At 39.5% G+C, this 15,651-nt stretch overlaps 1 protein-coding gene across 1 annotated transcript in view; it reads left to right on the forward strand.

The window, feature by feature from the left end:
- Nucleotides 1-15,651, forward strand: part of LOC133982056 (polypeptide N-acetylgalactosaminyltransferase 18-like) — a 162,644-nt gene that overhangs the window by 79,986 nt on the left and 67,007 nt on the right. The window contains exons 2-4 of the mRNA XM_062420957.1: nucleotides 2,177-2,384; nucleotides 2,548-2,714; nucleotides 8,586-8,772. Coding sequence (XP_062276941.1) covers nucleotides 2,177-2,384; nucleotides 2,548-2,714; nucleotides 8,586-8,772 — 562 coding nt within the window. The remainder of the gene's footprint in view (nucleotides 1-2,176; nucleotides 2,385-2,547; nucleotides 2,715-8,585; nucleotides 8,773-15,651) is intronic.

Below are 15,651 nucleotides of genomic sequence, written 5' to 3' on the forward strand. Positions count from 1 at the left end.
GCCTTCCCCGCTGTATTTATAAGAATAATTCGTAGTTATATAATAAATCAATGAATGTGATCTGGACCTCGGTAAGGGACAGAATACTGATGGATTAACCAGATGCAAAATAATTCATTGGTTATAGTTTTTGCTCAAATTGACAATTGCTCATTGTGACTGGCTTCTGAGCTACTGTGCTAGCATGAGTGACAGTGTTTGCCGCAGGTAAAAAAAAAAAAGGATGGCACAGCTTCTTGCAGCACAATCCACTGTCACACCAGTCTCATTAGTAGTTCACACACAGAGCATCTCCCAACAGCCTGCTAACCACATACAAAACAAAAATGTTACTGACTGCTGGAGGCGAGAGACAACATTCAAGACCTTGAAGGACCAAAATTTCCGATTTTGTCCAGGCATTTTTTTGAGGATTTGTAGATACCACGATTCTCCAGTGTACATAGCGTTTTGGTTCCAACTCATAATATGGGTATTAGAGTGGAAACATATGGAGTGCTGAGCTTAAAGTAACGCCTAGTGGAACGTTTTGCTAATGTTAGCAAGCTAGGGTAACTAGCTTCCAAAAAATGTGTTGTATAAACATTCATAGGATATACATTAAGATAAAACAACACAGTCAGGTGTCCATATGAACAGTGGAATAGGTTTTTCCTGACTGAAATCATTCCTCCTGTTCATAGGACTATTAAAAGATCTCCTTCAAATGTGCTTTCGATGGAGGACAAAATCCACAATGTGTCCACACAGTCATTTAAAAGTAGATGTGAAGCTTCTATTCAGCTTCAGCAGTCTGAGTTAGTCATATCAAGTGGATATCTGACACATTTACAGTTTTTTTAGCATCAAATTCCCTCTTTGTGTTTCCTCGGATAGTGTTTCCCTGTTGAGCTGTGGTAGAAGTATAGTAACAAAAACTTGGGCACTAAAAAAACTGTAATGTTGAAACATATCTGATTTGACTCATTTGGATGGTAGAAGCTTCATTTTAGCTTTAGATACATTTTCAAATACATTTTTGCACATAAGGACTGTGGATGTGCCATTATATCAGTATGAACAAGAGGAATGATTACAGCAAGAAAAACAAATTTGTTTCGATGTTCATTTTACGCCCCTGAATATTGTTGTAAGACAGACTTGAAAAATTAGGAAAACAAGCTTTTCCGATTTTGTTTTCAGGCCAGACTTTTGTCTCGATAGTGAATATAGGAATCAAAAGTTTATGTGGAATCTGAAACTTTAAATTGTTAGCTTCATTTTTCTGGCTTGTGCTCTTTTTATTTATACACTTTCCACCTTTTTCAGTACTTGTGTACCGTGTTCAGGGATTTCAGCATGCCTCAGTCTCATGAATTTTTCATTCTCTCCCGTGATCTAACACCTTCTAGTGACTCGGACAAACAACGGACCACTGCATTCAAATTCTGCTGCTGCTTTGCCCCAAATCTGCCACTCAGAAAGCAGGTGACAGGGAGGCTGCAGAGCATCATTTTACATCCGTGTTTCACATCATGACAAGCCAGAATGAGTGCAGCTCTTCTTGGTCTGTTTGCATGCTTAATGAATATTTTAAAAAAACTACAAGTCAGCTTTTTGTTGTTTTCTGCATTTCGGGTTTGTTTGTTTTTTCCAAACAGGCCTGAAACATGAGTTTTTATTCTCATTGTTTTCCATCATGCATGAGAAGCGGTTCAGATGCTGCACATGTAGAACAGGACAGCACAGTGATGATATAGAAAATGTTACCTTGGGCATATTAGCAGATTTGTGTCCACCTCTGCACATATAAACCGTCACGGCTGTCAGAATGACTTATTTGTAATGACAATGAAAATCCCCGTCCTTTTTGCATCACATTTGTGTCGCAGCCTTTTCTCCGTCGCCGCTGAAATTATTCGTTCAGCTTTCAGCAAACAGGTTTTGTTTGATAACCACGCAGCATACTTAGCGCTCGGTCACAGTCATTTTTCCTGCAAAGCCCCGTGAATGGAGCTGATGGAAGTTCATTTGTCATTAGATTTCTCCACAGTGTGTAGCTGCCACAACATCTGAGCAGCACAATGGGGTTGTAGTGATGTGGCTGGGGGAGAACTATTGAAAAAATAACAATTTATTCCTTCAAAAAAAAGTTTACACCAACCCAACCCCCCTTCCTTCTCTCTTTCCTCCACAGATACCCCACTGAAGGATGGTGAAAACACTGCATCCTCATCAGACTCAGCCTCAGACCCCGCCTCCACGTTGTTTGACCACTGGGGTCACGACCTGGGTCCCGAGAGTCGAAGGGTCGCCCTCAAGAAGTTCCGTTACTATGGCTACAATGGCTACCTTAGTGACCGCATCTCCCTTACTCGGCCAATCCAGGATTTACGACCAGACGGGTCAGTCAGTCGATCAATGTCGTCGCTTTTAATGAATGAAGTCATCAGGATGTAACATGCCTCTGTGTTAATGGGTTGTTGTTTTAGTCAGCAGATTTTGGTGAATCTATCTCTTAAGATAAGAAAGACAGTTGGAGTGATGAGTATGTGGTTTCCCCTCCAGATGCAGAAACATGTCGTATTCATCAGACCTTCCTCAGCTCAGCGTCATCTTCATCTTTGTCAACGAGGCCCTGTCGGTGTTGCTGCGCTCTGTGCACACAGCCATCCAGAGGACTCCGTCACATCTGCTCAAAGAGATCATACTGGTGGATGACCACAGTAGCAGCTGTAAGCATTATTAACCTTCCTGTTAGTTTCATTGTTTATAATATCCATGCCTTTCTTTAGCTGAAACCAACTACAGACAGGTGGACAGATGCTGTTTACTGAGCTACCAGGACATGAATTTAAAGCTTCTAGCCTCACACTCTTTTATACGTGCATACATCCACAGGGAGCAATTCAAGGTGGTATTAAAATGCGTATCCCATTTTGATTTCCCTCTTTGGCAGCAGTATTTTTTCTTGATAGCAACTATTCTTTAGGCATAGCTTTTCAGGAGGAATTTTACAGTAAGATCAATATGTATTTGGCCACTGATTAATTGTCTGCATTCTACATTTTATGTTTTGGTTCTTGTAAGTAATTCAGTAGTTCATGGAAGGTTTTCTTTTGAGTAAAACAATATATACTTAGAGTGATACACAGTTTTATACCAAACGTAAAGGACAAGTTCACCTTTTTTCAAGTCAGGTGATAGGGATATAAAATATAAGCGATAGGGGCCAAAATCCACAGTCCTCCTTATGTGCAAAAATGTATTTAAAAGCTTATCTGAAGCTAATATATCCACTTGATATGACTAACTCAGACTGCTGAAGCCTCATATAAGATCAAATAAACCTTTAAATGCAGAAAATGATTTTGTCCCCCATCACTTACATTTAAAGGGGATTTTAATAGTCAGTATGATTGAGGGGAATGATTACAGTGAGGAAAACCTCTTTCACTGTTCGTATGGACACTTGACTGTTGCTTTAAAACACACTTGAAAAATTGTGAGAGTATCCTTTAACCCATTGTTCACAAACACCAAATACCTGTTACCATGGAGTTATAAATGAGCTAGAAGAAAGATAGTCTGCTATTTCTATCTGCAAAGTTGAGGAGCTTGGGGACTCTGTATTTATACAAACCATATGGGTGCTTTACACCAAGTGCTAAATACATTATTCACCTTCTGGTTCTATTTTAACTCTATGGTGTCTAGCTTTACAGGGGTAAACTGGCACAAATGGTGAATAATTCTGACCAACAATCTGGCCAGAATCTCATGTTTGTGCTGATCAGCTCTGCCGGGATGTGTGTGGTAATCCAGATGTAGGAGGCTCCATATAGCAGGGACAAGCTTAGAGCCCTTGTCATATTAGACTAACACACTGAAAGTTGAGTATCTGTTGTAGTTGAGTGGCTATAACACAATGTATGCTACATGTGATATGATATAGTTAAGTTAATTCTGGATCAGGTCAGAGGTATAAATAAAATATATAAGTTATTTGAGGAATATTTTCAACATATATGATAAGCCCCTGTAAAGTAACTATACCCCCAACAGATATGTTTAAAAAACACCATATAAGTTTTTAGTTTTGTTTCATTATTTGTTCATAGTATTTTCTTATACGTATGCATATATGTGTGCTGCTTTCATGACAAAGAAATATAAAAATGACATAGAAAACGACTGTTTTCCTTTGCACTGCAGTCTCACAATGACAAGACTCCAAAAGTGACGAGGTCCAGCCAAGAAAAAGTCACAATACCCACATAATCCACTGTAAAACCACAATTTGCTGTGTACACACTTTTGCAAGGCTAAAACAAACTAGTACTGTATGTGTAACATGTTAATTAGGGAGCTTTAGAGGTTTCCCCTTGTTTCCAGTCTTTGTGCTAAGCTAAGCTAACTTACTGTTAGCCACACTCTTCCCTTAAATAAACTACTGTGGGAGACACATTTCTTTATTTTTATGAACATGTTGTAGCAGTAGATTATATGGACAACCTACACATCTTTGAGCTCCACCTATGCACTCTTGTTACTGCCTTTGCACAAAGGGGTCACATCTCTTCCTGCCAGCCCACAGGGCTTTGAATACATGATTACATAGTGTTAGCAGAAGAAGATAAGCAATACAATACAGATGGAGCTCCTAATATAGAAGAATCCAATCTCTGTCCATATGATGGTTGAACTTTGGCACCAAACTCTAGCTTTCAATCTAAAGGACCAACAGAAAAATTGCTGTTGGCTGTGAAACAAAATAACAACTCAATTAAAAGTTGTTTTAATCCACACGACTTTAAGAGCCTCTCCTCACATAATAGGGAAAATATCCAGAGTCCAATTATCAAGTACTGACTCCTGTAGATGAACTACTGCCTGCACTGTCTGTATTTTATGTCCCACTTATTTTATATTCCACATTAGACGGCACACAAGCTCCAGACATGTGTGGGCATTAGCTGCATCACTGGTGTATGAAAACAGATTCAAACTTATTAAAGTAGTCTTGGTTCAGGCCCGGGTGCAAGGAGGACCGGTGTCAATAATTGCATCACGCAGCATGGAATATATTTCACTGCAACCAAATCTATAATTATCATTATAAGAAGTAGTCTCTGCTAGCGTCGCCTGCAGATTTGATGGGTCTCTGACTGCTCCTCTGTTCTTCAATAATACAGTATATCAGAGTTTAGTTACGCTACAGTAGCTGCACAGGGTTGAATGTTGATTAGTGGAGCAGCTACATTGGGAAAACAGATTCAACGTTTACCTCAAGTTTTTCCCTCTTAATGCATTACAATTGTGCGACTCAACAATACTGGGGGAAATATGATTTAATGCTTTGGGCATGCTGAGAATAATAATTGCATGGTGGTAATTTATAATGAAGGTAATTGATGGAAGATAACTCAATGAAACCGCGTGACCATTACTGTTGCTTATTCATCTTACATGGTGTAATTATGACAAATGAGGGTCAACTGTGGCTACATGAGGACAAAAGTACAAATGCAGTCATGCTCATTACACTTTGCCACCAGAATAGAAAATTAGCTGAGACATCAGGGGTTGTGTGATAAATCCTTAAAGTGCTGATCAAAGACCACTGAACCATGTAAACCTGCATTAGTGTCACAATTACATTACATTATGAATTACATTTTATTGCAATTTAAGGCTACAAATTAAGGCTGCAAGAAACACCTTTTTTAAATTATCATTTAATCTGTCACTGATTGGACAATGAGAGGACAGCAGCAAATTCTCACTCACATTCACGAAACTCTAAGATTTGATCATGAGCATTCATTAATGCCCCTAAAATTACCACCTTCAGCAACACGCTCCAGTTCATTTGTGGGCAAATTTCATCCAGTAGAAACTCTCTTTCCTGATTAATTCATTCTAAGGTAGCTCTAAATTATGCACAAAGCATGAAAACTGATCTGATGAATTGTCAACAAGAAGTTGTGCAAAAGGTATTTACATGAAAATGTTATGTGATTTCCTTAGGCAGTGAGATACAGACCTTTTCTAACCATCTTACATTGTCAAATTGAGCCCAGCAGTTCTCACATCACATCCCTCAAACATTTGCAGTGGGATGACGGCAAACACTCTAGTTGTTCAGACAGTCGTTTACATTTGAGTAAAAACGTACTTTACAGTGTGGTCCAGACATCTGAGAAATTACTCAGGCAACTGGAGGTGCGCTTGATTTAATGACTTGATTTTTTGATGTTGGGAAGTGATCTCACATCAATGTGTGACACAAAAAAGTGCTCTTCAAATTTTCCCAACCCCAGCTTTAAATGAGCCCATCTTTCTTTCAGGTCAGCAGGAAACTGTGGCTCATTAAAAGAAAACAGAGAGACTAGAGAATCCGGGCTGATGGTAATAATGAATAGAGAGGGGAAGGCAGCAGCCAGAGCCTGCGGGCAGGATTACAACACAGGGAAATCACAACTAGGAAATGAAGATGTTTGCTTTTACACTGTGGGAAGTCTGGGGGAATGTGTGTCTGAAGCAGTTTGTGCATGGCTATCTGTCTACCTGGATATGTTCATACAGCATATAAAATCACTCATGAAGAAGGATGGAAGCAAAAAGCAAGAAAAAGGCATCGTAATATAATCAAAGGATGTGTGTGTACCATATCTGTTGATTAGTTACCCAACATTGGGCAGGTTTTTATGTTAGAATATGAAACTTCAGACCTCTTATTTCATGTGGGAGCATCAGCCTACACAAAAATAATGAGTCAGAGTTCAGTTACAAATTTTAGAAAATCTGGGCTGAAAAGTTCTTTCTAATCTTTTTCTTCCATCATACCTTAGTTTGTTATTGTACTTTTTTTTGCTATTTTCCATGCTAGCAGCAGTGTCTTGGGATGGGCGGAGCTGGTCATTCAGTAGTTTAGTTGGTTGTTCCACCACTTAACAGCCGCTAGATGCAGATGATCCCCTCATTTTTCCATTAGCGTTTACATTAGCTTAAATAGTAACGTATTCGAAACTTTAGTTTATGACCAAGCACTACTTGCAAAACATGAATTCTCATCAGCCATTGCTGTTTTTTGCGTTTAGTGCTTATTAGCAAATGTTAGCATGGTAACATGTCAAACTAGCGACCGTGATAAAGAGTAGCATAGCCTATTAGCATTAATAATGTGAGTGTGTTAGCATGCTAACATTCACATTCAGCTCAAAAACTCTCTACTGTGTCAAAGTATAGAAGCACTAGCATGGTTGTAAACTTTTCATATTTTTGTCCATCTCTTTTATTTTTCACTCCTTTTAATCTTTTCTTCTTCTGTAGGTCACCTTGTCAAGTGTTGCCTGTCTTCAATAATTCAATAGTGATAATAATATGTTAAAGGACTACCTGGCTTTTATTTTTGTAGCTTTGTAGTGGAACATATTTCCTACCAATTATGATAATATATTCAACAGCTTTGTTGCTATAATGTGGGGACATAGCTTTACAACAGAGCACAGGGGGAGCCAGCTCAGTGATCCGACAGGAGGTCCACACTTACACCAAGTACAACAAATATGCATGCAGACACACATATCTGATTTTTCAACACCACATTCCAAAACGATGGACATTAATCTGCTTCCATAACAGCCTCCTCTCCTCTGCAAAGACTTTCAAACAGAATTTGTAAACTGGTTGCATTATTAGTGAGAATCAACGCAGATGTTGGTTGATAAGGTCTGGTTCGCAGTTGGTTTTGGAGTTCATCCCAAAGGTGTTGGATGGTGTTGAATTCAAATCTCTGTGCGTGTCAGTCAGGTTGTTCCACAGCAAACTGGGAAAACTACTTCTTTATGGATCTAGTGTTGTGCATGACAGCATTTTCATGTTGATACAAGAAAAGACCTCCAAACTGTTGCCACAAAGGAAGCACACTAATGTCCAAAATCTAATGCTATATATATGCAATCAGATTTCTTTGAATCATAACAGACCAATCAACACAGTTCCAGACCAAGTACACAAATTATGGCAATATGTGTCTGATATGTAGCTACTAAAGTTAAAGTTTTGCCCTGACTGCCAATTGTAAACTTTCACGAGATCTTGCAGAGATGTGTTCATTGGCTCATCTACTCAGCACTGCATCCTTTTTTTATTTGTATATTTAGCATGTTTGTCCATTCAATATAGGCTTATGTTTATTTAATTATTGTTTTATATCCCCAGCTCTGCCAGGGGGGTTCATAAAATTTAAATGTGTATTATTGCTACAAGACATAGATAATAATTGAGTTTGAGTGTTCACAGTTGAATATATGTACAAGTAAAATGTGATCAGCCAATAGGAGGACTGGTCAAAATGTGTTTCTTCAAAAGCAACATTAAAATATGTTTGATAGAAGTGGATCAAAATATTTACCACACACCACATACAAGCATTCATTGCATGCACGCACACTCATACACTCAGATTTCCTTTCCTTCATCCAGTTGGGCTTGAGGAGTTTCTGTGGAGGTTTGTCGATAAGATCAATGCTCCAACTTGGCTTCAGTGAGTTTTTTTAACAGCTAAACGTTTGTGTTTGTGTGTGTTGCTCTCTCTCCAGTGGAGCTGAAAGATCACTTGCAGAGCTTTGTGGATGAGACCAATGCTCAGCATGGCCCGGGGTTCATCAAGGTGGTTCACCACGACAAGCAGGAAGGACTGATCAGGTCCAGAGTCAGCGGGTGGAGGGCTGCTTCGGCTCCTGTCGTCGCTCTGTTTGACGCACATGTGGAGTTCAACATTGGATGGTGAGCAACTGGCTTTGGTTTATATTGTGTAACTTTAGGATTGTATGCATTAAAAAGTTAAAGCTACATCAGGCAGCTACACACAAGACCTAAAAACTCAAATGGGGGAAAAAAACAAAGGTGAGAATGGTGAAACTTATCCCACATACCCACACCTGGTTTTTGCAGAGTTTGAAACTAGTAGTTTGTTTTCACATTCATTTGCTGAAAGATAAAGGTGTCTGTGCTCACCTTAAACCTCAGTTTAAGGTGGGTACCTACAAGCAAGATGTGTGGCATCACAGCTATTTTCACAGTAAGGCAGTTATGGTCCAGTATGCAACTTCCAGAAGTGTGATGCAGAAACTTTAAACCTCCAGTGCACATAAACTAAGAATTTACTTTTCAGTGAAGTGGGAGACATGTATCTATACACACATATGAGAACATCATATCTTAGATTCAGATTTATTTAAATTTAAGTTAACTTTTTAAGTTTTTTAAAGGAACCACATTCATGATTGCATTTGCTCAGGAGCTGGGAAACGTCAAGTTAGCCAGTTAGCTTAGTTAACTATTGTGGTGTCAGCTATCTTTCATCATGATACTCCGAAGGTAGTCCCAGTATTCATGTTATCAGCATGTGTGCTTGCGTGTATGTGATTGGCCAAACCAGCACATTGCAACAAAAGTTAAGCATAGTTCTGTTTTTTTGGTGGATGTGTTTTGCTGAAGCCCTGTCTCGCCATGAGAGTTTTTTCACCCAGGGCTAATGATGGCCTGAATGTCCAACTTACTAGCTGAATTTCATAACGGTTCATAAAACTGAATAAACTGTATAAATAAGTTGTTTGTGGCTACCATTCTCGCAGTGCTTCCCTATTTCCCCAGCAACCTATTTATACCACAAAAGCAATCAGATAGGACACTGCATCACAAATAACCTACTCTAATGATCAGCTGGAATCGTGACACGCTGTAACGCTCTGTCATGTTGAGTGAGCAAATACCACAGAGATGTTGAGAGTGAGGAAAAGAGTTTGTCATTGTGCTCTTATATTAACAATAGAAAACACAAACAAACGTACTGAGCACAGAACCAATTTCTGTATGCTTAGATTAAATTATTCTCTGCATGGTCATAATTTCTCAACAAAATATGATTTATGTATTTGCAAAAACTTTTTTTCTGTGCTCAAAATGTACCATCACACGCTCAGGATTGAGGCACAGATATACAGTTGTAACCAAAATTATTAGCCCCCCCTTATGAAATTAGACACAACTCTTGATTTCTCCATGGAAATGGCCATTAAACAACACATGTTTGTTATTGTGGAAACAAATACACTACAAAGACAGAAGTTGGCAAGTTTAATTGGGATATTTTATTGATACAATGAGTACAATGAGAAACAAAAAAGGGCAAAAATGAGAAATCCAAAATTATTAGCCCCTGGCCATTAATAGTCAATAGTGTACCCTTTCTAAGCCACAACTGACAACAACCTCTTAGAGTAGTTCTTTACTAGGTTTGCACAGGTAAACCTGAGGGATTTTGGCCCATTCTTCCATTGCAAATTGCGTGGTTTCCGAGCATGAACATTCACTTTGAGCACCCGCCACTGATTCTCAATAGGATTGAGGTCTGGGCTCTGTGCGGGCCACTCCAGGACCTTGGTTTTGGTATCCTTCAGGAACTGTTGGACCAATTACGATGTGTGCTTTGGGTCATTGTCTTGTTGGAAGACCCAGCGACGACCTAAGGATAGACTACGAGCAGATTTCTGCATATTATCCTTCAAAATGTCAACATAATTTTCTTTTTTCATGATGCCATGCACCCGAACAAGGCTCCCTGTGCCTGAGGCTGCAAAACAGCCCCACAGCATGATGCTCCCACCACCATGTTTAACTGTGGGAACTGTGTTGTTAGGGTTCAAGGCCTCTCCCTTTCTTCGCCAAACATAAGCAACATCCATGTGCCCAAACAATTCCAGATTAGTCTCATATGACCAAAGCACAGACTTCCAAAACTCATCTTTACCTTTCAAATGTTCACGGGCAAACCTCAGTCTGGCTTTGATGTGCCGCTCTTTGAGTAAAGGGGTTCTTCTTGGACGATGGCCATTTTTCTCTATATTTGATTTTATATTCCAAAATGTACCAAAAGCTACTAAAAAGCACTGGTGAATGTTTGATTATATCGAGTTTTATCAATGCTGCAAACATTGGGAAGAATTTTAGAAAAGGGGGCTAATAATTTTGGTCACAACTGTAATGCCATAATGCCCTCTTGTCCCATAGAAAACTAACAGGGGTGAACTTTAAGGTTCAAAGTTCATTCATCAATGCATGACTAAACAATAAAATACACAGAAAATGTATGAAGAAATATTACAATGCTTTCAATCATATCCAAGGAGTGTTGAATCAAAGACAACAGGACTTGGTTGTAGATACTTGTAGACATTTTGCCTCTCATCCAAGGGGCTTCTTCAGTTCTAACTGACTGGCTGTCCAGGTATATATAACCTCTGTGGAGTCTGACCCGACAGATGTGTGAGTGCGTGCGTGTGACGGCAAACTAGAGCAACGTAAGCTACATACCACAGCATCACAGTACAAGACAGAAGGGCTTGGTCCTGGACAATGAAATTATGTCATCATAATCCAAAGTGCCTGTCAGTTCCCTTTCCAAATGAAAGAATAGATAAACTGTTCTGTCAGCCGGTGAGCATAGTTGTACTGTTGCTTGTTTTGATCTAGTTAAGAGTAGAAAAACAGGAGCTCAACTGTGCAGCCTGTTATTGGAAGAGTAATGAGTGCCCAAAGTAAACAAGTACACAGTTCATGTTTGGAAAAATATCTTTGGGACAGGAATCGAGAACCTTGGACAGTGAAGGACAAAGAATGAAAAATTAATCTCTTAGTTTGTATTTGTTGAAAGAGAAACTGTTCATCATTTTGTTCTGGCGAGAGCTTTCAGTCAACTCCACCAGTGTCTATAATTTGGCATCTTACAAAGTTAAATCTCTAACCAATGAGCTCCATCTATGGACTGATCATCTGTGGCGTGTTCAAGTTTAAGGCAAGGTTTGTTCTTTCTGGATCTTTAAAAGCTGTGCATACCTGTTCACTCGTGTCATGAACTGAAGGAGTCAGTTAAGAACTTCAAAAATACATAGTGATGGTGGGAGATATGTTGGATGCAAAGCAAAGCATTAGATTATAGCAGTGTATGAGTATGTATGTACATTGTGCAGGGGAATGTGCCTTTCAGTATCATTTGTACGCCACCTATACTGCTAACCATGACAGAGGCGCCATCATAACTGAGCTCATCACACAATTCAGGGTCAAGCTGCAATGGTCCCAACATCTCCAAAACCTTATTTGATATTCCACCTGATGTCAGATCACATTACCACATATCCCACTGCTCTCTCTTCAATCACTCCATTATGTAGGTATCTTATACATTTCTCAGCTAAAATAGCATAATAAGTGTCATCCTGTGAGGGCTACTCGGCTTTAATCTTTCTCAGAAGCAGTGATGCTGAAGTTTCAAGGAGCTCATTTTGTATATCAGAACTCATCAACCTTGCATTTCATCAGTTCATCAAGAAGCCTTTTTATGTCAGGATCATAAGCACATTTGCAATTTAAGCATCTCTCAAAAATGTCCTCTGTTAATACTTTCTAGGTTTTCCCACTGGCCTCTTACTGGAATATCTTGCTTGGTTCAGAAAAGTACAATATCTATGATAACCTTAATATGTGCCCAAATTCTCAATGAAGTCAGCTGCATGTGCATTTTTTTTACTCTCATGACTTGATAGGAAAAATTTCCTTTCCCAGCCCTTTTAATCTCAAGGAATGGCTTGTGTTTAGCCATAGCAACAACATGTCACATATGAGTTTATTTATATGTTTTATACATATTTGCCCAGGGTGTGCCCAGTCTCTAAACCCCAAACTCCATAGCCTATCAGATTCCTTGTAGAAGTGGCAACAAGGCTGACAGAATACAGTGTCCTGTTTGATGCTATGTTCCAGCCAAGCATACTCCTTGTAGCATTTAGAAGAGAAACATCTACTCTTACCTGTTGCTTTTGTCATGAGCAGGGATGAGAGTAATACACCCTGACATGCAGGTTCATCTATTGCTGATAGATCTGTAACAGTTGCATCGGCATCTGAGTGACCCGGGGCCATGTGTAAAGCAGACGTTTTGGGTTAGAGGATCCTGAAGGTGGAGGAGAATCCCTGGCATCTGCATCTGAGTTTTTCAGTGTTTTTCTGACTGCCATTGTCTGTTCCTCCCTTCTGGATGCATGGCCTCTTAAAAAACTTGATAGCCTTGCTAGCCTCACATCAATAAGCCTCGGGCACCCATGACCCTTTAGCAGGTTCACCAGTCGTCCTTCCTTGGACCACTTTTGGTAGGTACTGACCACTGCATACTGGGAAGACCCCACAAGACCTGCTGTTTTGCAGATGCTCTGACCCAGTCATGTAGTGAGCACAACTTGGCCTTTGTCAGTCACCCAGATCCTTACGCTTGCTCTTTTTTTATTCTTTCAACACATCAACTTCAAGAACTGACTGTTCACTTGCTGCCTAATATATCCCACCCCTTGAAAGGTGCAATTTTAACAAAATAATCAATGTTACGCACTTTGCCTGTCAGTGATTTTAATGTTTCGGCTGTCTATACTACACAGCTTAGTTTGGCTCAGAAGAGCCACACTTGGTATTGTACTTTGTTTATTTCTTGTGGGTTGGAGTTAAGTAACCTTATTTTGCTGTGAATTTCTCCAGACCTGTCTTGGTAGATCCTGAGGTGTGACCAGCAGTGTCAACACCTTCTCTATACCCATTGAGGTCCAACCCACACATCAGACAAAAAAACAAAAGCTGTAAACAAAGCTCAGCACCATGTTGTCATCTTTTGTCCGGAGGTTACTGTTTAATGACATTACAGATTCTACGGTAGCCACACCACACCACCAGAGAGACCTAGGGAAGACAATGAGAGGAGAATTATTGATACAGTTTTAAATTACATTACAATGACTGTATTGTTGAATGTATTTTTCTTTTTTTCTTGATGAGATTGTTACACTCAATTAAGAAATTGTATTGCTGCCTGCTTAAGTGTGTGTGTGTGTGTGTGTGTGTGTGTGTGTGTGTGTGTGTGTGTGTGTGTGTGTGTGTGTGTGTGTGTGTGTGTGTGTGTGTGTGTGTGTGTGTGTGTGTGTGTGTGTGTGTGTGTGTTTTACACTTAATTAAGACATTGTATGAGTCTGATTGTATATTACTGGCTGCTTGGCTGTTTGTCTGTGTGTGCTTGTTCTAGGAAAATTTTAATGGGAAATATCCTTTTTTTTAAAATTATTTAGCACTCAAGCTAAAAAAAAGGTTGTCTTTTGGTCTGCGGATTCACAGCTTCGCACAAATGGGTCCAAGTCAAATAGGAACTTGCACTATCCAAAAAGAAACACAGTCTGGTAGCTCTGCCTTCTCTAATGTTCCAGTAAACTACAGTCAAGTCAGCCCTCTCTTCAGACTTACCTTATTGATTTAATAGAAGAACACACATTCTCTCTTTCTGTCTTTCCCACTCACTCACGCACACAGGCACACACACACAGCTGACCCCCCCCTGCCTCAAATCCAGCAGCGACACAGCACCTAAGCCCTCTAAAAATCCAGGGAAAACCCTTCATGAGTTCAAATGGGATCAGTTAGGGGGCAAACAATAGCAGCAAATGCTAACTAGAGTTAAAGTTAGTTAAATATGCCAACAGGGTAGCTAACTTACCAGTAGCCTGAGGTTGGTCCATATTTCTTGTTTGTGGAGTGATACAGTACCCTTCATCGTCATCAGTGGTACTAGTAATGTTAGCTGCTCCAAGTTCAGATGAACACCATCAACCACCAACATCATCATCGCCCACAATGACAATTTCAGATGATGGCCTTGGTGTTGCTTATTTGTTGCCATGTTTTGAGACTTTGCATGATCTGGTAGATTCATTCATTACCCAGCTTGGTGGAGTTACAAAAATATCCGTATTGCTATTGCTCCCAGTTGCCTGCATTTTATGCTAGGAGGCTAGAACTGAATGTTGGGGTCAGGTTACATGTAGGTCCCTGGGCCAAGGTCCCAGGAAGCGCACTGGGATTTGAAGCCAATTTGACATAGTGGCCAAACCATGTAATTACAACTTCTGCATCACGTGACGCTTTCATTTGAGGACTTGCAACATAAGCATCCAGTTAAAACTCTCAACTATTATCTACCCTCTGACTACAATTTGGGTTATAATTGCATTGTCCATATTGCCTTTTGTTGACACCGCAGGAAGTGAAGATTGTAGAAGCAGCAATTCAAAGGCGTTTTTTGTTGTTTGTTTGTTAATTGAACATTTCATGTTACAACTTTATTGTACATAGAAATATCCTTCATATGATGAAGATATGAGATATTCATGTTTTGTTATGTTTTTCGTGAATGTAACTTGCAAGACTTTTCTTTGTTCGAGCTGATATTCATCTGCTGGCCTTCAAAAAGTTTGTTCCTGACATTTAATCAGCTTCTCTGCTGTGGAACCAGATGAAGGGTAAGAGACAGTTTTGTTTTATCTCTGAATTATTGTCATATTCATAACGTAACATTATAAATAATCTCTCCATGCGATAACATCATTGAATGTATATGAATATGGACATAATGACAGCTCCCCCAAAAACAAAGGAGATAGTTTGACCTCACTTTTACATAGCAGCGGGAAGTGATGACGCAGTGTCCATATTTATATAAAGTCAATGGATAACGTTGGTAATATTAATTTTCAATAACAATGAAAAAATGGACACACTGTTCTGTCTCCT

This window comes from Scomber scombrus, chromosome 6 (genome assembly GCF_963691925.1).
Source record: "Scomber scombrus chromosome 6, fScoSco1.1, whole genome shotgun sequence".
Lineage (NCBI taxonomy): Eukaryota > Metazoa > Chordata > Actinopteri > Scombriformes > Scombridae > Scomber > Scomber scombrus.